Raw genomic sequence first — 22,078 nt, 5'->3', positions numbered from 1 at the left:
AATGGAGCATCATATAAAAAAAAGAAAGCTAAATGCTGCTCATCTCTCTCAAAGTGGATGGAAATATAGTCCTTCCAGCAGCCACAGATTCAACAATGAGACCTGTCATTGTTGAAGTCCAAACAAAGCAGAGTCCTGTTGGCTGTAAAAGGATAAGTTCGCTTTCTTTTCTTGAGGAACAACAGAAATTAGGAAAAGGCATTTCTTCATATAGCAGCTCCAGTCTTCATGATTTAATCTCAGATGTAAATCAAAATTCTAACTGAGCGATTAAAAGGGTTCATATCAACGTTCATAATTTGCACACACAGATTTCCAGAAATTGTACTTTTATTTTAAGGAATAAACTTTATGGATTTTTTTTTTTATTCTACTGTTGGTGTCTAGCTTATGAGGGTTTCATGTTTGGATTTTCAGAAGAGAGAAAAAAGGGCAGATGGACAAACAAATGGAAGGATGTGTGGACAGATGAATGGAAAAAGGATGGCTGGAATAGATGAATGATGGACAGATTGCAGATGAGCATGAGTGGATGAGTAGATTAATATATGGATTACATAATGGAATAAGAGAAGAAAAGTCTAGAAATAAAGTTTTTCACACTCCATTCTCTCTTCATATATTTTTTTCCAGACCAAGCAGGAACCTGAATTTTAAAATACAACTGCCTAAATCTAGCACATTTATGTCAGCATCCTGTTTAGTGCATAGCGTGAGGTAAGGCCAGAGTAAAAAAAAAGAAGAAAAAAAACAGGAAGTACAAAGGTGCGACATGACTACGGAGTGTGGGTTTATTATTTTCCTGCTCAAACATTCAGTTCGCGCAGCTGCTTCACTGATGTAACTAAGGAGTTTGCCAGTTTGGAAAAAGCCGCATTTGTAAACTTTAAAAGCTGACAGGAATTTTTCTGCAATGCCACTGATTGCATGTCAAACTAAACTCAAGTTGTATGATTTGTCACATGTGTGAGTGATGGATAGCATAATCGATAAGAAATGTGCATGTTTAGTGTTCATTTCCAAGGAAACTGGGCAAATATTTGTTGGATTCAAATAGAAAGCGTTCTGTGTGCATCCACCATCAGGAGAAACCTGATATCCATGATAAGAAGATGTAAACCCTCGGAGAACTCTCCTTAATGACACCAAAATCAATACTGCATGACTCAGGTCAATCAATAAGGATGAGGCGGTGTTTAAGGGTCTCGCATGTTGATACAAACTCTTGATACAGAGCAAAAGAAACACTCCTTATATCAACACGACAGAAATTCAACCCTTAAGCTCTAAACATTAAAACTAACGTCTCTTAGTCTCATAGCTGTCTAACAACTGAAGCACACAGAGGCACCACAGAGCACAAAGCAGCTCACTCATCTGCAGACATGCTGCTGCACAACCAGGGCGTGACAGAGGTGGGGGAGGGGCTTACCTTCTACAAGGGGTGGAGTGAGAACAAACAGTGAAAAGAAAGGAAGAACAACATAAATGCAAGCATTTAACTAAACATACCAAAGAGGAGCAAGGAAAAAAAAAAGAAGTGTCAAAAAAGATGGAAGAGTTTCAGGAAAAACATTTCACAAAACTTTAAGACAGAAAAGAAGCAGGAAGCGCACTGATTACACGAGGACTCTTGATTCACCACCTGCACAGATAAGACATTTTAGACTTTTCTGCTACATTATCAATTATTAGTACAGCTCAATAAGTTAGAATGTCATTGAAAAATACACTTTGAGTTATATAATACAGAAAACCCCTTCAATGCAAAGATCCAATACACACAATGTATTTCAAGTGTTGATGTTAATGATTCTGGCTTACAACTAATGAAAACCCAAAATCCAGCTTTTTCAACACTTTTAATAAAAGACTAATAAAAAAAAAAGATTTTTAACAAAGGCTGTTGACTGCACAGCTGTTCAGCAGACAGTCACTGAGACTCTCCGCAATGAGGACGAGTTACGTGTTTTCTGTAAAATTGCCAGATTTTTCCCAGACTCTGGCTTCCAGACTTCTTGGTCCTTCCAAATTCACTTTAAATTTAAGGCAAATATTTCTACAGTGAACAGCCTTTAAATGCAAAAGAAAGAGAAGAACAGACACAAAGGAGGAAAGTAAAGATTTGAGGAAGTAAAGACACAAGGAAGGAACAGTGGAAGCCAGGAACATGAAAAGAAAACACATTTAAAAAAATTATAAAACTAGAAAAGCAAACGAATCATATTGAACTAATGCACTTAACAGAGTGACCATAATTAAACTTTTCCTTTTACAGTTAAGCTGTAAGCTCAGACTTGTTGGACCCACCTTGTTGGCCCAGGCATCTTCATCCCAGGAAGTGAGCTGCAACACTCTGATGATCTCATTTATCTCAGCGCTCATCTTCTCATAAGTGAAGTTTCGGTTCTTCAGGGCTTCCTCCACACCCTGGCTCCCAGATGTCTTGGTCGTCACAAAGATTTTTATACCTAACCGAGTAAAATAAATAAATAAATAAAAATCTCATCAACAAGAAACACAGGGCACAAAATAAACTTATGTCAAGACAGAAAGAAGTCAGTGTGGTTACCTGAGATGAGGATGGGCAGCAGCTCTTTGACCGTATTCATGGAGTTGACCAGCATCACACGGTGCTCCTGATGTGTGAGCTCCTGCTGGCGCTCATCGATCATCTTTGCCATCTTTGTCATACCTGTAAAGTGGACAATTTGCAGACTTTCTAGTGACATTTTCTTTGATTTTTTTAATCTTTTTTTTTTTTTTCAATTTTAATTAATCAAATGGTACTCTGAAATGTTCAAAACTCGGGCTGTGGTTTTATAACGTAACCCTGCTATAAACATTTGTAGGGCGGTTTGTCTCTGTTCCCCAGTCTTCATGATGCTGCAGACTGACCTGGGCCCAGATTCTTTGTGTATGTGATCAAGTCCTCCATTGACTCCACCACCTCTGCCACGCTCAGATATTCCAAGATGCCCTTGCACACACGGATTATTTTGCGGACCTGCGACAGTGAAGTGACGACAAAGGCCGATTCAGACACAATTCCGAGAAAGTACTGATTATGTAAACATGACTGGTCCCTTTTCCCTGAACAGATTCCCTCTAATTATACTCTGACAAGCTTCCTACTGACATTGTAACCACTTTGTCTGGAATCGCTTCAGTTCCACAGACTGCTGGAGTCGCTGCTTTATTATCCAGCGAGGTCCCTGAGCTGCATTGCAAAAACATGAAGGCATCGCTGACTGATGACTCCTGCTGACTCCTGCAGACGTGTCAGAGTATTTGATATGTGATTCTAGAGCGCTGATCAGCAACTTCTCCCATTCTGTTACTGTCCCCGTCCTGAAATGAAGGATGGGGCTGACAGATGCCATCCTTGTTTGATTCAGGGGTTTTCAGACAGAAATATGGAGAGGTCCTCAGACTTGTTTACTTACTTTTCAAGGGCTTTTTGAGGTAGATGCATAAGAGGCGAAACCGGTAAAGCTCTAATTTAAACTCAGCTCTTCAAAGAAGGGATTTATGATCATGAAATTTCCAGGCCAATTAATCATTAAATCGTTAGACCACTAGATCTGTAATCTTTGCAATCTAAAGAGTAATTTTTACCCTCTGTGCATCTAAATAAAACTCATTCAGTCACAAATGTTGCCCAACCTTTTGAAACAAGACAACTTATAGTTTTTGATAAATATCTGCAACAGGAAATCAGTCATTTTTAAATTGCCCTTCTTCTTATAGAATGGTAATGAGATGTTGGCATTTATGGAAAATTATGTAGAGAGGAAAAATATATCTAAAAAAACCGACACTGGTACATTTACTCTTATTCAGTTGTAGAAATTCAATGCAACTTTTAGAAAAAAACCTAAAAACTACTGAAGTCTTTTGCATCTATTACATAAAAGCATCAGTTATCTGTGGCTCCTGGGCTGCAGGTTGCAAACCTCTGCATTTAGACAAACATGGAAAGGACGAGGGCTTATAGCTACTTGTGCAACCAAAGTAAAATACTAGACTTAAAGGTCTCCCCCCTGATTTTACTGAGGGAAGTGGGCCAGACAGTTGAAGTATAAAATTTAAAAAAGAACAAACACATTAATGAATCGATACCTCTGCCTCATCAAAAGTGAGGAGCAGGTCAGATGTGCCAGACAGAATGCCTCGAGATCCATCGATGAGGTAATCCCGAGCAGGAACAGAGTATGGGTCGGCTTTCAGCATGGAGGCAGCTTGAACCAGCTTTGTGCAGGCATTCTCCACTCTGGGAAGCAGAAAGTAATTGATATGATCACCAGTTGGAGGAAAAGAAAATGTTTAGGAAGAAGTAGTGCTGATGGCAGCTCTCCAGAAACCTGATGAGTATCATCATCTGTCTGAGGAAACTTTGGTCCAAAATTGACAATTTTATTGTCTCTTCTTGCGTAGTTTTAATCTCATTCATGAAAATACAAAAATGAAAACGTAAAGCTCAGGAGTCGCTAAAAACACACAAAAGAATCTACATGAATCTGAAATTAAATAAAAGAAAATGCAAAGACTTGTTATCTTTGTATTGCAGGAAAAAAAAGGTATTTTCTCTAGTTTTGTTTTTTCATTTAACAATTGTGAATATGACTTTGGATGGATAAAAACAGTGTAACTGTTATTGAAGCCATCCTAATTGCATTCTTTCTATCTTACAAAGTTTTTATAATACCAGGTACTCTTATGTCACACCACACCTCTCAGTGCAACATCTTATAATAAGGAAAGTTGTTTCACACCATTCACAACTATTCCTCAAATTAGATAGAGATGGCAGGTGTCATCATCACAATATGAATATTGCAAAGAAGCAACTGGAATCCAATATATTTTGCACAACAGTGAGATGTTCCATAAAATATTTCAGAAGTCATTTAAAAGTTCTGATGAAGTCTTTAAGGGACTTCATAGTTTTAGATGATGTGCAGCTGGAAGTAGCTTTGTTTGGCCTTCTATACTTTGGGACGCACACACACTCTTAAAAGAGTAAAGTTTCCCAAAAAATGAAAACAGTGACACCAAAGACAAAGATGATTCAAGGTTACAAAAAATTACAAAAATCTCTTCACTTTGACTGCAATATTTTAAGAGCAAGCTAATAAAAACAAGACAAAAAAAAGTGGATATTCTGAATTAGCCTTTTCTGGCTTGATACAATGCACTGCTGGTCAGCTGGCTGAAAGAAGGCTAATACACCTTTCCTTCACTTGCAAACAAAGGACAAATTCAGACATTTTTCAGGTCACAACAAACAACAGTTGGTAATAGATAATTATCTAACCAAGAGTCAATAGGGGATTTTATTTCAGCAATATGTTTGATATCTTCTATTTTAAATGAAAGCAAGTAAATCATGCATACAGTTTATGTATTTGTATAAATACGGTGTAACCCTGCCACTTAGCTGAAGGTTATCATGCCATTACAATCTCATAGCAGCCTATGCAGCTTGCAGAGGAATATAAATTATTCAAATAGTTCCCTCCTGGGTGCGATGTACCCAGTGATCCCCAGAGCAGGAAAATCTGCCAGCTCAGCTGAGTGATTCACTGTCATGCATGCCACCTGCATTGTACAAGCAGCGTGTCTGTGCATGGAAACAGGCAACAAGCCAAGGACCTGCATGTGTTCCAGTTCCCACACTTCCTACTTCTGCCTGGAGCAAACCGTAGGAAGACGTAAACTTTATGAGCGTTTTCCACATTTCGAAGCCAAACAGAAAGGGCTTTGCTTGTTTGTGTCTTTTCTGGCTTTTATATATAGAGCAATGATGACTTTGAGACTGATGGGGGTCTCTAGAGTGTTGAGCAAGAAGTCTTTCTGCATGCACCAGATTAAAAAAAAAAAAAAAGCCATGCAATCCAGGCTCCGTCTAGCACTATATTTAGTAGGGAGAAGGGTTTGCATTCCAGCACATGTGCTGATGGATGACGACAGGGTGACGAAGTGACTGTGAGGCGCCAAATGTGTTAAACCTGACGACCTGTGCGCGCCGATGAGACTCATCCCTGACCTTGGCTAGGGGGGCTCTCAGAAGCCCCCCACTTTACAGCTTTTTCCTCATGTAAAACAAAAAAAGTGGCTTTTTTTTTAAACATACATAAAAATACAAAAGCAGCATCGGAAGCTAATGACCAATATGGCCTTCCTCCTGGAAGGTAAAGCAACTACTCGCTTATAAAAGTATTTGAGTAACACCAGAGCAAGACTCTGAGGCACTTAACATGCCACGTCTGACCTTTGTCTGGGCACAGCCAACCGTTTCTGCAACGGATAAAGAAAGAAAGGAAGCCAGAGAGGCTAGGATACCACACTACAGAGAAGAGAATTAAGCGTTATTTAATATTTCTGTGCCAATTTGCTGCTTACTTGATAAAGGCTGGTGGCATATCCCTTTTCATGATCTGGTCCTCTGTTGTTTGCACGGTATCCTTTCCAACCTGTAAAACACAGACGCATTGTAAATTAACCTGATGGAAATATTTATTTTAAGTCAGATCGGTAGCCATTTAATCCTGCCACATTTGGGCAATCTCAGTTTTTCCTAATCAAAGTAAGGTAAGAATAATTAAAAATCAAGCTAAAAACATCTGTCTCATCATTCGTTGTTTATTTCTAGCATGGACTTATATTCTGGAAATTGTGAGGCAAACGCAATCCAGTGAAGTTGTGTAAAAGCCCTGAACAAAACTCAAAAACAGAGCCAACTAAAAGCAGTTTTATCTTCTGATAGTCTAAGGAAGTTGTTTGGAGACATTTACCAGTATGTAGATAACACTGCATATCACCATGCTAATAGTTCAAGCACTGAGGAAACTGTTGTGTTGTAGTTTTCTAGTGCATGAGGTTACATGGTTCGCTTGGTTCAGAGTTGATTTGCTGGAAGGTGACCCTCTGCCCCAGGCTCAGATCTGTTCCAGGCTTTATCCATTTTCTTCCAGAATTACTCTGATTGGAACCTGTAGAACCTTCTTTTGTCTCCACACACTGTGTTAGACATTATTAGTCAAAATCAGCTGTAGTCTCATTTGACCAGAGCAACTTCTCCCAGCTGTTTGCATTGTCCCCTACATCGGTGATCCTTAATCTCTTGTCGTTGGGGCCGACTGTCAAAGTTCATGGGAAAATGTGAGCAATACTTCTTATTGCTCACATTTCACAATGGCTTTGTTCTTCTCGGTCTTCCATGAAGGCCTGATTTGTCGAGTAAAAGTTGTCCTGTGGATCTCTGCAGGTTAACCACAGACCCCATGGTCCTCTTAGCTGCCCAAACTAAATGTTCTACTTCCTCTGCCTACCAGTTTAGGTCTGCAGATCTGCAGACTGATCATACATTTTACAATTCCAGATAACAGATTCAACTTAGGGATTTGAGTATTTTTGCAAGGCACAGTATTTGTAGAATCTGAGAACAAACTGCTCTTCCACCAAGGAAAGTAAAGAGCAACAATGTAAAGAGCAGCTGAGCACATATTCAAAACTGTTTCATGACCTCACATCTGGGGAGACAACTCACCCAAGTTAACGGATCGTGGTTGAGCTAACATGAGTCATACTATAAAGATGATTGTGATGGTATTAAAGTAAATGAGATCATTCTCACTAAAAATTAGCTCGTTTCCATTTATAACAATGAGCCCAATATCTCTCAACATGTCTAACTTTAAAATTTTGGTGATGTACTTGAACATTAGTGGCACATGTGTGTTTTAAGACATCAGTTTTAAAGCAATAAGTAGTCTGTATCAAAGTTGACCAAATTGTTCGTCTGCAGCAGGAAACAGACCATTTCCTGCTGATCATTCAGGATGTCATCTCTCTTCTACTCAGAGTTGCTTGTTAATAAACAAGCCTCCAGGCAGTAGCAGAGTCATTCCAGTTGGTTAGCATGGAGGCAGTGTTGAAGCAGAGCAAGCATGCATTTCTCACCCTGTTTTCACCGCGCTTCAGGGACTCTGAGGAACCAGGGGGTCATAAATTAGGGCTAAAGCTTGTGCCAAACTAGAGCTCAACAGAAGAAGCTGAGCCACCGTGATATTCCACTAATGAATACTTCTAGCCTAAAGTCAGAAACCACGACAACAACCTAAGTTGTTTTGGCAGATTTAACTGTTTAGCTCCCTTTTTGGGTGAGTATTTAAATATTTTAGGAATGTCTTCCGTCATTAAGAAACCATTTCTACGTTGAATTTGTGAGTAGATTTGCTGCAGAACATCTGATATTAGTTATCAAGAGTTCCTCAAATTATAAACAACTTACTCAAATGACAGGGGGCTTCAATGGATCTTACTGGGATTTTAAGACAGACCAACACAAATTAGTGGTTAATTGTGAAGGTTAAGTAAATGGATCTTCCCCCATTTACTCTGACCAACTTCACTGGTTATTTCTAACAAAAGTTTCCAATAAGCCGGCTTGTGACAGCCTAGAAAGACAGATGGCTTTTTGCTTCTCACTCCACCATAAAGGCCAGTTTTGTGTTGTGCATCACCAATAGTTTCCTTGTTGACAGATTCTCCCACCTAAGAAGATCTACATGTTAACGTTTCTTCACTACGGTTTTCTCTAACAAACTTCTGAAGCCTTACTGACCACTGGCCGAGATTGACTTTACAAATTAGATATTTATTAAAGGCAATCAGTTCCCCATGGTTTTATTTAGGGGTATTAAAATGCCCACCAGAATAAGACCATTTTTAAATGTTAAAGCATCGTGCATCTTTTTCTTTTCACTACCCCCAATTACACACTATTTAAGTTGCCGTTTTACAAAAGTCACACATATATTGAAGTGTATGATTGTTGAATGACAAAATGTAAAAGTTCAAGATGACTGAAGAGCACTTTAGAGATAATGCTCTTCAGATAAACCAGCAATGCAAAAGTCAAACCACACTAACTGGCTTTTTGACCTTAAAGAAGTAGTGACACACTCGACTAAGAAGCTTGCATTTTCTTCTTTTCAGAGATGAGCTAAGATAGCACTACTTCCAGTCAAGTTCAGACATGGTCTAAACTACATAGTGGAGAAAAAAAAAAGATTAATAGAGAACAAAACAGAAGGCTGAATGCAAGTTGCGTTAATGAGTCATGTTTTCCCAAAAGTATCATACAGGAACCTTTGAAACTGAGTAAATCTGAGGCTCAGTGTGTTTTCAACAGGTCATCATCGTCTTCCTTTTCCTCTTTCCTTCACAGCCGCTTCCTGTTGTCTGCAGAGCTAAAACAGTGAGCAGCTGCGGCCCATTAGGATTTTAATTTTTAGCCGTTGTTGTCAAGCAGCATCTGAAGCTTTTTACTATTCTGAGCCTCCGTCATGATTCCGGACCATGTACTCTAAATACCAAAAGCGGGTGACTTTGTCTTTATTAATAGTTCCACACATCCAAGGGGGATATTTTTAAACTACAAGAGATGTTGGGAGAAAAAATATAATTAAACTCCTTGATTTGAAGGAGCAGAAATAACTAGTGAAGATGGGAAACTTTAAAGGGAGAGAAAGACCTGATGCAAGACACCACCCCAACCACACCAAAATACCATCTTCCCTGAATAGCATCATGAAGAGGCAGCTGTTCACTTCCACCTTCTTAAAACCTTTCACAGACTCATCCTCTTGTTCCAAGCTGCCACACAGTATCAATGGCTGTCAGAGTCATTTACCATTTGTGCCTGGATTGGAAACACTGGCAGTCCTTTTACCACCCAAGAGTGCGAATGCAGAAACCCTGTGTTGTTGTGAAGTAGCTTGATAGAGTGGCTGCTCTTCTGGAACAGACTTGGCTTTGTTAACAGTGACCCATCCTTCTAAGAAGAGAATAAAGGCCACAGTGACAACCTCAAGGCTGCCAGGAGGACACAGACTGCCCTTTTACATGTTGGGAAGCTTTGACACAATGCTCCAACAGTCATGGTGACCACAACGATGTATGATGGCAAGCATTGTTACTAACAGCGAAAAGGATTGATTTTGTGTTTCTGGCTGTTGGTAAGATTTATGTCTTCAAAAGCGAGGCAGTGATTTAAGGCTAAAACAATTTTTCAGCTTAATCGTGATTAATCAATTATAAATTGTTAACAAATTTAATAACTGATTAATTGACAACTGGGATATGCATATTAAGAAAATAATCTCTGAATATGGCTGCTGAAAAAAAAGCAGTACTATATATATATATATATATATATATATATATATATATATATATATATATATATACCCAAAACTCCTCACGTGGCATAGTTTTAACTTCAAATTCACTAAAGGAATGTTACTACGTTTTGGCAACAAGAATGTATTTTTTATTATTTATTAATTTGCATCTTAATGTATTGCTAATATCTTATTTTAAAAAAAGACTTAAGTAGTTAAATGAAAAATCTCTAAAATGTACCAAATTTTTTTTCATCCGATTAATCGCCAGAATAATTGATTCCTAAAATAATCATTAGCTGCAGCCATACTCTGATTATTACACTGCATCCTTTCATGTACCTTTAATCACCTTAGAGCCACTTGGTTTTTCATTTATTAAAATATCGATTGACCATTAAGGAGTAAGATGACTGAGAGGCTGAACTGAAGGTGGACGCCTTTATCACGAGTCTGTCAAACCCTGTCAGGCGTTATTTATTAATTTGGTTCTGGAAGCAGCAGCTCCACGCGGTGTGTCTGAGGTGATGAAAGGCACAAATCAAGCGGCCTCCTTGGCCACGGCAAAAACAGCTCCTGCAGCCCGGGAGAGTATGTCACGAGTATCTCGTGTTGCAGGAGCTTAACAGCTCATCAAGTGTTGGGGAATCCTGATATCAGAAAGTACAGTCAGAGAAAATATATCCAAGCTGTGGATTTTCCCCAAAACAAACACAGCTGACAGGCAAGAGCAGCTGACGATTTTTGTTTTACATTTACTGATTGAGATAGGGCTGGTAATTTCAAATATAGACTATATTAAAAGAATATTTTAAGATGATTGTGTATTATTTATTTTAGCAAAGTTGATAAGGAAGGGAAGGAGCTGGTAACGTATACTGTTTCCATCCCAAGACAACTATATCAATAACTTTGCATTATTATGCCATCATTTTTATATTTTTTTTGTAAAAACTGATTTATTCTCGTAGTTCCCAAAGTTGGAATTTTGAGGAATTAATAAGTCTGGAGTTATGAGATTTAGTGAATACACTTTCACTAGAGGTAAATGCACAGTACGATGTTTGTCAAAGATTTATTGAGATAAAAACGTTCCACTATTTTACTGTGGCTTTAATCACTAAAGATAGCCTTGTTGGATTTTGAGGTCAGGCCATAACAACCTTCCAAACCCCAAACTATGCTGTATTGTTGTTTTAAATGATCTGTTAGATTGCTACTTAAAAGTATGATACTTTGCTGTTAACTTTTATGGTACTACAAAGAACCTCAACAGTACCATTAGAAAGTTGGAGAACTACTGGACTATTTAATTTAGGCTCATCATGGATGCAAATAGAGCAAATGTAATATTACGGTGATAACTCAGACTTCTAGTCTCACTGAATAACATGAAATTGAATAGTTAAAAAAGATGAAGTCAGATGACGTTAAAAAGTAATGAGTCGAGCCCTTTGCAGATAGTGCAGTTAAGGACGATGCTTTGAACACGTTCAGTAGTCGCCAATACACAATAACAGGAAATATTTCTGTCAAACGTCTGTTGGTCCGTTTTTCATAAGGCATTGAGCCGAAATGTACATTAGAAGTAAAAGTGTCCTGTTTCCGATTCTAGACTAAAAATGTCATGTTGCAGGCAGAAAAGAATAGAAAAATATCTGAAAAAGGAAGTAGGTTTGTGCAGCTGAATATACTCTAATTATAACAGCATACTGATGTTTATCTCAGGTCCAAAAGCAAGAACTAGTTTTCTGCAATGACAGCTTTTATTCCAATATTTCACATTAACTTTGGAAGTTGATGTCTTCCAACCAATAAATAAATGCAGTTCATCGCAGGTGCATTTTACTCTGTGTCAAGATTAGTCGCCACAGAGGCTATACATAAACAAAGCAATGGGTTTTTCCTAGAGCTGGCTCACTATCAAGTCCCGAGTGGAGGAGACAGCTGACTGGCCTTCCTGACTTGGCTTCCTGAGTTTCCTTTTCAACACACTCCTCCAAGTCACTGCATCCTGACAAATCATCTTCCTGAAGAGAAACAAAATGACCACAGGTGCAGCATGAACCCTTTAGGGATTTATGCCTTCAGTCAGAAAATATGATCTCATTTCAATGGAATCCCCCAATTTGGACTGGACTGTTTCCAAGATGACATAATCAAGCGGCAAGCAGAATCAATTCTCAAATAGCATGGTGTGTGTTTGTATGCGTTTACGGCACAAGTCACTGCATGAATTTGCTTACCACGTTGAAAAGGTTTCCGGAAAAAAACTTCATTTAAATTACTACAACCATTATTATTATTTGTATATTTACTCAAAAGCCGCAAAATCTTACAAAAAATACTTCCTTATTTTGAATCATCTCAATTTCCTTTAATATTCCCGACTTTCGAGAAGTTGTGACGTGCTGCCTGTGTTGCAACAATGTTGCATTGTGCCGACTGAATTCTCCATCAACGCCTCCGTTCTTCAAGTTACTGCATATTTTTGGTCTTACATAAAACACCGCAATATTTTGTAATCTCAGAGATGTTGCCGCAGAGCCAGTAAATATACTACACACAGAAGAATCCAAAAGTCATGTCATGACAAAACTTTGCCTCAAACATCCCCTGCATTCTTTTAAACTACCCTTAAAGAAAAAAAAATAAAAAATCAGCCTACAAAGGTAATGAAGTAAAACGGGTCTCTGAAGTCAAGTAGAAGATTGTTAAGCAAGACAAAACTGTGCTTCCATCTACTCAACCAGTAAACTATTTAAAAGAGCTGTTTAATCTGGCTAGCAACTGGGTTCTTGTTGTTTCACTACCTTGCAAAAGTATTAACCTTCAACTGTTTTTCATTTCAACACCTGATCTTGAGCTGTTAGCATGCTTTGACTGTCATACAGCAACAGTCTTCAGATTTGTTGCAAGACTGACCGCTACCAGAGAGCCTTCCTGTCCATAGTGACTCTTTGGAGATGCTTGAATGACATAATCAGTGACATTTATTTTCCTTTTGGGATAAAGAAAGTATTTTGAATAGCTCCATCTTCCCATAAGCAGCTGTCTAGTCCCTGCTGAGGAACAGCATTTCCAAAGCACCACAAACATGTTTCACAAAGTAGGTTTGCAAAAACTCAATATTTTTCTCTAGAAGTATTGCTTAGGGTCGCACAATTCTATTAGAATATTTCTTACATTAGGTTGCTGCTGAAACAACCATTTGTGTCGTGAACACAAGGTCATTGCACAAGTGTTGGTCAGACTGTACACCAATCAGGGAATTTTCCCACGGCAAGCAGTCAATGTAGGTGACCTGCTTCTTTTAACCCAAACAAAGATTTTCAGCGTAGGCTTCTTGTTCTTTAAATCCACTTGTTTAAAAAAGTGATCCGAAGAATCCGCTTTAACCTCCGCCTATGAGTGGGGGGGGGGGGTACGTCCTGGCTCGTTGGAATTTCTTCACATTCCTTACATTCATTTCTAATTGAGGTCTCTCTCATTGCCCTGACGATAACAAATCATGCCGAGCACAACTGGTCGGTCGCTGGTTAAACAGGCAACCAGTTTGTGGTCATGTCAAACTTTCAGTTCCTGGGTTCATTGCTGACGTTTACAACTGTACATTCAAGCTCTAAAAAAAGTGCACCTTATCATCTTAGACAGGTTTAAGTCCTTCAGTAGCACACCATGAAACTTCATTTTTTAAAACAATAATCTTTAGTAACAATGCTGAATATGGTTTTTGACAAGGATTACAAAACTTTGTGTAGACTTTAACTTAACTAAATATTCCGCAATGTAATTAAGCTGCTAAATCTCCTCATCCAAAGGTAATTCCTGTTAGAACAACCAATATAAAGTCAAGCAAATACAATCATGGAAAAAGTCACAGATAAAAGCCGCACAGTATGTTTTTCCTCTTAGGCTTAAGCTTAGTCGTTTATGACTCAGGAGACTGAAACCAAAAGCAATTACATCTCCAAACCAACTTCAATGATCTCATAACACTATCCATGTTGTAATGTTGCTACAGCAACTGGAAATAATTACAGACTCGTGCACTGATTCAGGCCACTGTTAGAAACATCTGACTATAATTGAAGAACGTCCAGAGAGTCTGGCGTGTTTCATCTTCGCAGGGGGATGTTTTCATGTGTCAGGATACGATGGCCAGAGCTCAGTACAGTTTCTATATTTAAAGCTGCAGTGACTGTCTCGCTTTATCAGTTATTGCAGAACCGCATAACCCAAAACATTATCAATTCAAGTAGAGTCCCACAGACAAAAACATGTCTTTATTTTGAGTCGTATTTCCTCTCATTTAGATCTGGTCCAAACTTAACTAAATTACATATTTTCTATACAATCTGAGGCCTTACAATCAAAACAGAATAACTTTACAAGCCAACAGACATTTAAATATTTTCTAATATTAGTGACAATTAGTTAAATATAAGCTAAAAGCAAAAAAGTTCCATATTCTTTGAGGGACTCCGTCTGTGCTTAACATAAGCAGCACTTTGTAAACAGTGAAACTGCAGTTTTTCCCTGCAAGTTTCCAAAACCCAAAGGGTGTAATTACCACATAACTACATGATTAAACGATTAAGACATGGTCCTAGCAGCAAAAATAAATTTTTATGGAGCGCTAGTAGTAATTGCGATACCTTTTAACCCCTCTTTTGCCTCCAAAGAGGAAGGAAGTCTGGTTGGGTGTAGACATAAATAATGGACAATGATGGGTCAAGACCAAAGGTTTTGGAGATTTGACAAAAACAAAGAAATGAAGCTTGAAACATGTGAGGCCTACACAAGCACAGCTCAATCATTTATTATATCATTCAAGTACATTTATTTAAGCAGTTGCATTCAAAAATTACAGCTCAGAATTATTTCAGATTAAGGAATATATTTTGAGTCTTTGCTTTGCTTTTTTAAATTGTGTGGCCCCGGGGAGCTATATTAATTAGCAGTTTAAAGTAAGAACAGTAGAGAGAGAAAAGAAATGCATTAAATGGGCCAGATCGTGAATCGAACCATGGACAGCTGCATCAAGGACTAGAACCTTGGTTGGTCCTCTACCACTAAGCCACAATGCCACCCTACTTCTGTTAGTTTGAATGATTTCAGGATACAGCTAATAAATGCCAAAAAATAGTTTCTCAAAAAGCTATAAAATTGCATAAAATCACAGAAAAATGATTTTAATCTAGAAACGTTATGGCTTACACCATCATGGGAAAACTGCTGACTTGACAATTGTTCAGAAGACAGTCATTAACATTCTCCACAATGACAGCAAGTCATAAGAGATCATTGCCAAAGAAGCCGTTGCTCATAGAGTACTGTATTCAGGCATGCTGATTGGAAGTTCAGTGGAAGGAAAATGTGTCTTAGAAGAAGATACACGAGCACTGAAGGTCTGGATTATTGCCGACTGGATCAAAGTCTCCAGATTTTTAGGTAAAATTACATTTTGTAAGAGTGGAGAGGCACACAATTAAAGCTGCTTAAGGCACACTGGCAAGTTTCCACAGTTGGTTGTGATTTGTTTGGATCAATTGGGATATATGTAATTTGCTGATGTTGGTTCATTTGGTTTATGAACCAACATCAACATAAAGATCACTCTAGCTTTTGCTAGAGTGATCTTTAAAATGTGTCACCCTCCGACAGTGCCAGTCTGCCTTAACAAGACTGACAGCGGGTGAGCAACACACTTGGTTTGTCTCTTGTGATAGACAAAGAAAAAGGAAATAGCATTATTTCCTTACATGGTTTCAGTTATAGCATACCAGTGTGACTGTGAAAACACCACTGAGGGCAGATCACAGCTAATTCTAAAGATACCCCAAATTATAACTGTTCTGCAGAAAGGGGGTGCGTTTCATTTCATGTTTAAAAATATGTGACTGTCTCAAAATGCACAATTACTAAGAATTTAGATATAATTCCACTGAGGGCGGAAATGCAATATTTCAGTATGTCTTAAAGAGCTTAAAGTTTTACATCTTTACCGCAATTAGGAAACACTTCAATAGCAAAGGGAAAGTAAGTTAAAAACTAAGGTATTATATAATGAAAACAGATTTATAAGAACAATTCAGAGTTCATTCAACTTTTTATGAAAACTTTACATTTTCAATGCCTTCTAGGCAGTAGGATCATGTTAGATTGAGAAAATCCCAGATTAGAGGTACACCGATTGCAGTTTTCTGGCCAATCACCAATCTTTAAAAAGCCTGATCTGCCAATTCCTATACCGATTTTTTGTCTGAAAAGATGTTAGGGTGAGTATTGTTAGCCGCGCATGTGCCTTCATGACCTGGTAGGCGGGTCTGTCAGTCAGCCCTCTCTCATGGCAGAGCAAAACAAGGCAGTGGTTGATTTTCAGACCTCTGATTAGATATGTAAAATTGATGGATAAGATCAGTTTCTTATGAAAGTATCGGCAGATCGCCGATCTCCCAAAATGAAGGACCGATTTAAATTCAATTCAAAAATACTTTATTGTTCTTAAACTGAAATTAAATGTTGTAGCTCATATTAATTAAAAACTCTTCAAAGAGTTATTGTAGTCTGTAATGGTTGTCAAGAAGGATATCACGTAGCCTTTACAGCATTTACAGATTAATATTGTTGGAATATTTGTCTGAAGTATAAGAGTTCCATTCTTCAGTGTTGGAGATCAGCTTCTGATTGAATAAGAAGGACAATTAGAAGTCAATTAACTGTCTGATCTATAAAAGATTGTTTGATATTTCATGGCAAGATAAAAAATTTAAAGTAGTATTTACAGGTTTCAAAGTACATTTTAAATCTATCTTATTGATATACTCTTGCATTTCTATATGAATTGTTATATTAAATAAACTTGCCTTGCTATCAATTAAAAGTTATTTTATTTCACCACTTTATTAAAGTCTCTCTTTCATACAACTTTCTTTTATTGTTGTTGTTTTTAGCAACTCGTTAAAATCAGATAAAAGTCATTTAGTTCTGGTTCTGATAAGTTTAGTTCTTTATATTGGCAGGTGTGTGTTTAGTGGTTTATGTGGTGGCTATCAGACGGGTTGGTCCAGGGTGCCAGTCATGCCAGAACCGCCTCTGTCTGTAGTTTGCCCACACCACTCAAGCACTGAACTAGTGCCTACGTAGAACTATGGCAGTCAGCTCCTCAGGAGGGCAGGGCAAGCTTTGAAGGGGGAAAAGGGCGTCACTGCCCTTTGCCCCGACTCTATTCACTTCAGGAAAAGTTTAATATCCAACACACATCTCCTCTGTGGTTGCGTGCAAGGAAATTGAGAATTTTCATTCGTATTCTGGCTGATGAAGGCGTCGTGTTTTAACGTTTAATTCAATTCGAGAGTGAAAAACGTGGGACAAAGCGACAGGTAGGCAGGGCTACCAACCCCAGCCGAGCCTGATCGGACTGGACTGGAGAGTTTCACAGACAAGAGGAGAAAAGTTACTCACCCGAACCAGGTTGCTAACGGCCGCCTGCACCGCAGCCACCGGCGCGGACAGATCTGGGATAGCCTTCCCGTCAACTTCACCTTCCTCGTGCATTATCACCAGATGGGATATTTGCTGAGCCACCGGCTCCAGGATACTTTCTATCGTCTTCGTGTGGAAAACCGGCATTTTGACAGTTTTGAATCTCTATCCGATAAGAATGTCCAACAACTTAGGGCAGTTTCCCCCGCAATAAAAAGTCCTGCGAGAAAAAGCAGCTAAAAGCGCAGCCAACCGCCTTTCTTTCAGCCAGGGCACAGCGTGAAGACTTCAACTACTCCTGTAAACCCATCAACGCAAAGAAAAAAAAAAGTCCCGAATTTAGCGTCATCCTACCATCCGACCAATCAGAGAGCGAGTACAAAGGGAATTTCGTGTCCGATTGGTCAACGGTAGTGTCGCTTAATATTACGACCTCCCACTCCCACACCGTCGAGTTTGCTAGCTTCAGTTCCAAGTGCTCCCTAAATTACGTAATAGATCCGTATGTCCTAAAAGGGAAATATGTCTCTTCAAGCATTCCTGCCCCTGTGCACTGAATAATAAGTAACGTTTAAGTTTGGTACTGCCACCGCAGACGTAGAAGCTATGACTCACAGGAAACTACATCTCAATAAAGGAGGTGAGATCACATTAATCATACATTTATAATCACGATGACTCGAAACGCATTTGGATTTTTCAAATACATTTTACACGATAAAGAAGGTCGATTTAGTCATTGCTGCTACTCTTGTTGGTATTTTCATTATGTGCACTACATTGCAGAATTATTCATAACTCTTGAACTTTTTCATATTTCGTCACATTACAACTACAAACTTAACTTAAATTTACTTTTATTCTATATGTTAGACCATCACATAGTATTGTTAGAGAGGAAACCCTTTACAAATAAAAATCTGAAAGTTGTGGCGTGCTTAATCCATCCATCCACGAGAGAGTGCAAATTCCATGCAGAAAGATCTCAGGCCGGGATTCAAACCCATGACCTTCTTACTGCAAGGCAGCAGTGCTGTGCATAATTCAGTTCAGCACAGTACAGTTCACTTCAGTTCAAAATGACTTGTATCATCCCAAAGGCAAATTAAATGTTATCATAGCTTGAAATCCAGTGCAATCGACAGATTTCACTACTCACCCATTTAGTGAAAAATAGTCAAGCTGTATGTATTTAATCTCAGTAGTTGTGGAGAAATGCAAACCAATAATAAAGGGAACATAAGAGTACTATTTAGAAAGCCAGCCATGGGGTCTAATGGTCTAATCAGGTCTCTGGTTGTAACGTCACAAGATTTGGTGAAATTAAGGGGGGAAAAAACGCACGTCAACAATTTTGCAAAGCACTCCAGATGCCTATACAACCATCTCTGCCAGTGGCCCAACATGCTATATTATCTTCTCAATTCCTTTTCCGTCCCAACCTCCTGAAACAAAACACATTTCAAGATTGAAAACCAGCTGCCAAGCAAACCAGCTAAGGAATTCCCACAGAATCCCAGGAGGGCCTGCAAGGCAGCAGCCCATTGCCTAAAAAGGAAGAGTCCAAAAAGAAAGAATCAAGGAAGTTACTCCGCTTGAACCCTGTGTAAACACAAAGGGAGCTGATATGATTTCCTTTTACACAGGAGGTTATTCAAAATGTCAAAGAAGAGCTCAAAAATTCTCCCGCACTTTGAAAAAAAAACCCAACATTTTTTCTATCTTTATTCTACCCTGATAAAATTACATTTAACGCACAATAAAAATACACGAGCCTCTTCAGTGAAATGCTCTGTCTGGCAGAGTTCGTCCTGAATGTAGACATCAAAGGTGTCCTGCTGTTTCCTCGGCTTCTCCAGTTGCTGACCAGGCCACCTCTTGAGTCCATATTGGAATGTGCAGGGCTGGTCAAGATGGGTGGTCTGCATCCTACCATACTGTCCCTTAATGTGCTGCTGAGAAGACAATGTGACCAACTTCTGCCAGAACTGTGCCTGTGTAAGATGAGTGTTTTTTTATTTTTTATTTTTTTAATCAGAAGAGGTGGAACTATTTTTGAAGGGTTTTTGAAACCTTTAAAGCATTAAAAGCAATTTTAAAAACATATAACCCAAGTGATGGCTATTGCATGTAATGAAATGTAATAATGAAAATAAAAGAGCAAAGTTAACTTCCAAGTACTGTGCAATACTATTTCTTACCATTGCAGTCATAGTGTGGCGTTTGCTGTTCTGGTGGGTTTTTTGTTTGTTCACCTCTACGAGCCGTTTGCGCCATCTTGTGGTTTATAAAGGTAAATGCAGGCCGTCAATAAAAGTGTTGAATCTTATTTTACTTCCTTTTTACAATGTTTTAAGTCATTTAATTTGTTCCATAATTTTATACCATGAATTAAAATACAAAAGCTCTGTCTTGTTGTGCATATACTATTAATCCTTAAATTTGAATAACCCTTTAAGTTATATCCCCTTTCTCTTTCAAGAAACATGTTCTGTATGTGCTCAGGTAACAGTTAATTTGATGCCTTAAACATAATTTAAGCTATTTTAAATTCCACCAGATCTTCAAATTTAAGAATTCTAGATTTTAAGGAAAATGGGTTTGTGTGCTCATGAAAACTGACATTATGGAGGATTTTAATGGCTCGTTTCTGCAGGATACTCAGAAACGAGTGGTTGTAAAGAGCTTTTGTAATTAATTCCCCACACCTCTGAACAGTAATAATTTTTTTTAATATATCATGTCAGTTACTCAAATAAAGCTAAACCAATATCATCAAGCAGTAGGGTTAGCTGGGAGGATAAAGGCAAATTAAAACACTGCAGTGAACATCGGGGAACAACGAAACAGAATATGATCAGAGACCCGGGATCTGGAACTCCAATCCTGCAAAAATCTTAGATGCATTTCAGATCTCACAAATCTGAATCAAATAGATGAAATCCCTCTTTTACATGTCACCAAGTTCTGCAGAGGTCTCGCCATGAGCCATTAATTTGATCCAGGTGCGTTGCAGTAGGGATACATCCAAGGGTTGCAGGGCAGTGCCAATCGGGGACCAGAGTCGGAGTCGGAGTTCCCCGCAACAGAACAAGAATAAACCCAGAGACAATGAAAGCCAAAGTCAACAAGAATCATGACAAAGTGAAGATCTTTCTCAAACAGTACTCAATGTTGATGAGCAAATACTTTAGGGAAAGAATTTTTCTTGGCCCACTTGTTTGTATTTCATCACCGAAGACAATGAGCACTTCAGTAACGCCAACGGGTTTTCCGTTTGCGCAGTCTGATCTGCTCCTGACCACAACTTCAGCTTTCTAAATACAGATGGATTGCAATGTGGTGCCTCACTGTGAGAAGAAGTCACATGTGATTACACTGTGCACAAATAAGGTCTCCAAGAATGAAACAGCTACTTGTTTAATAACCATTCATGCAAGAGTGTGTTAATGCCTAAAACCAAAGAACCAGTTTACATATATGTCTGATTTTTAATTTAGACTGGCGACACATCTGTCATTATTTTCACAAAATGTTTAATTTGATTGGTAAAGAAAAGGAAGGACTTTGCTTAAACAGATATGCAAACGTGAAGTAAAAAGCAGAAGTTAAAGAGTAAAATAAACACAGTAACCAACCAGTAAACTAAACACAACTACAAAGAGAAGAATGGGAAGAAAAATGAACTCCGGAAGGCTTACAGAGGAACGCACACAGAGAAGGGACGGCCATTTCAATCTGTTTTCTTTCCAACGCCCTCCAGCGCATGGAGGAAGTTGAATGTGATGTATTAAAAAAATCAATTTTTGGAAACAATCTCACTTTATGAAATAGCTTTGCAAAACTGGTACCATACATTACTCAGACATTTCTATAAAATTAAGGTAACTAAGTTTAATTTTTGCATTATTGTTTTATTCTTTTAGGTTGATGAGCGTGTTCAGGAACATAATCCTGTTTATTTGACTGCACAGTGCAGGAGTTTTTAACCCCCGTTGCCTCAGAGAAAGGAGTCGGTTCAAGTTGCAGGAGGGACTTTCTGTAAGAAATTTGCACAGTCTCCTTGTGAATGCGTGGCCTCTCTCTGGGTACTCTGGCTTTCACCCTTTATCCACCTCTCCAGAGTTTACCTCACCCTGAAAAGTTGAGAGGAGCACCTTCTTCATGTTTCCTGTGTGAACAGGAAGACAAATACTCAGTTTCTGAAAGACAAGAGAGAGCATGACATTCAAAGGCAGAGGTGAGAAAATAACCTGCCTCTTTTGGTTTTAAGAAGAAAATAGCTTCACACTGAAGTATGCCTGTATCTACAATCTGAACAACTCTAGAAATGCTTAAAATAACTGGCAGTGGATGTTTTATTATTATTATTATTATGATTATTATCATTGCCTGAACAC

At 38.5% G+C, this 22,078-nt stretch overlaps 1 protein-coding gene across 1 annotated transcript in view; it reads right to left on the bottom strand.

The window, feature by feature from the left end:
* vclb (vinculin b) overlaps positions 1-17,997 on the bottom strand; it is a 29,850-nt gene extending 11,853 nt beyond the window's left edge. The window contains exons 1-6 of the mRNA XM_015004511.2: positions 17,658-17,997; positions 6,406-6,476; positions 4,123-4,273; positions 2,899-3,007; positions 2,573-2,695; positions 2,311-2,471 (exon numbers count right to left, since the gene is read on the bottom strand). Of these exons, the coding sequence (XP_014859997.1) occupies positions 2,311-2,471; positions 2,573-2,695; positions 2,899-3,007; positions 4,123-4,273; positions 6,406-6,476; positions 17,658-17,825 (783 nt within the window). The 5' untranslated portion in view covers positions 17,826-17,997. The remainder of the gene's footprint in view (positions 1-2,310; positions 2,472-2,572; positions 2,696-2,898; positions 3,008-4,122; positions 4,274-6,405; positions 6,477-17,657) is intronic.
* Positions 17,998-22,078: the final 4,081 nt, after the last annotated feature.

Source organism: Poecilia mexicana, unplaced genomic scaffold (assembly GCF_051168715.1).
Source record: "Poecilia mexicana isolate PSO_F unplaced genomic scaffold, ASM5116871v1 scaffold_19, whole genome shotgun sequence".
In the NCBI taxonomy this organism is placed as follows: Eukaryota; Metazoa; Chordata; class Actinopteri; order Cyprinodontiformes; family Poeciliidae; genus Poecilia; species Poecilia mexicana.
The sequence above is the reverse complement of the archived record's forward strand: the minus strand, read 5'-3'. Positions and strand labels throughout refer to the sequence as shown.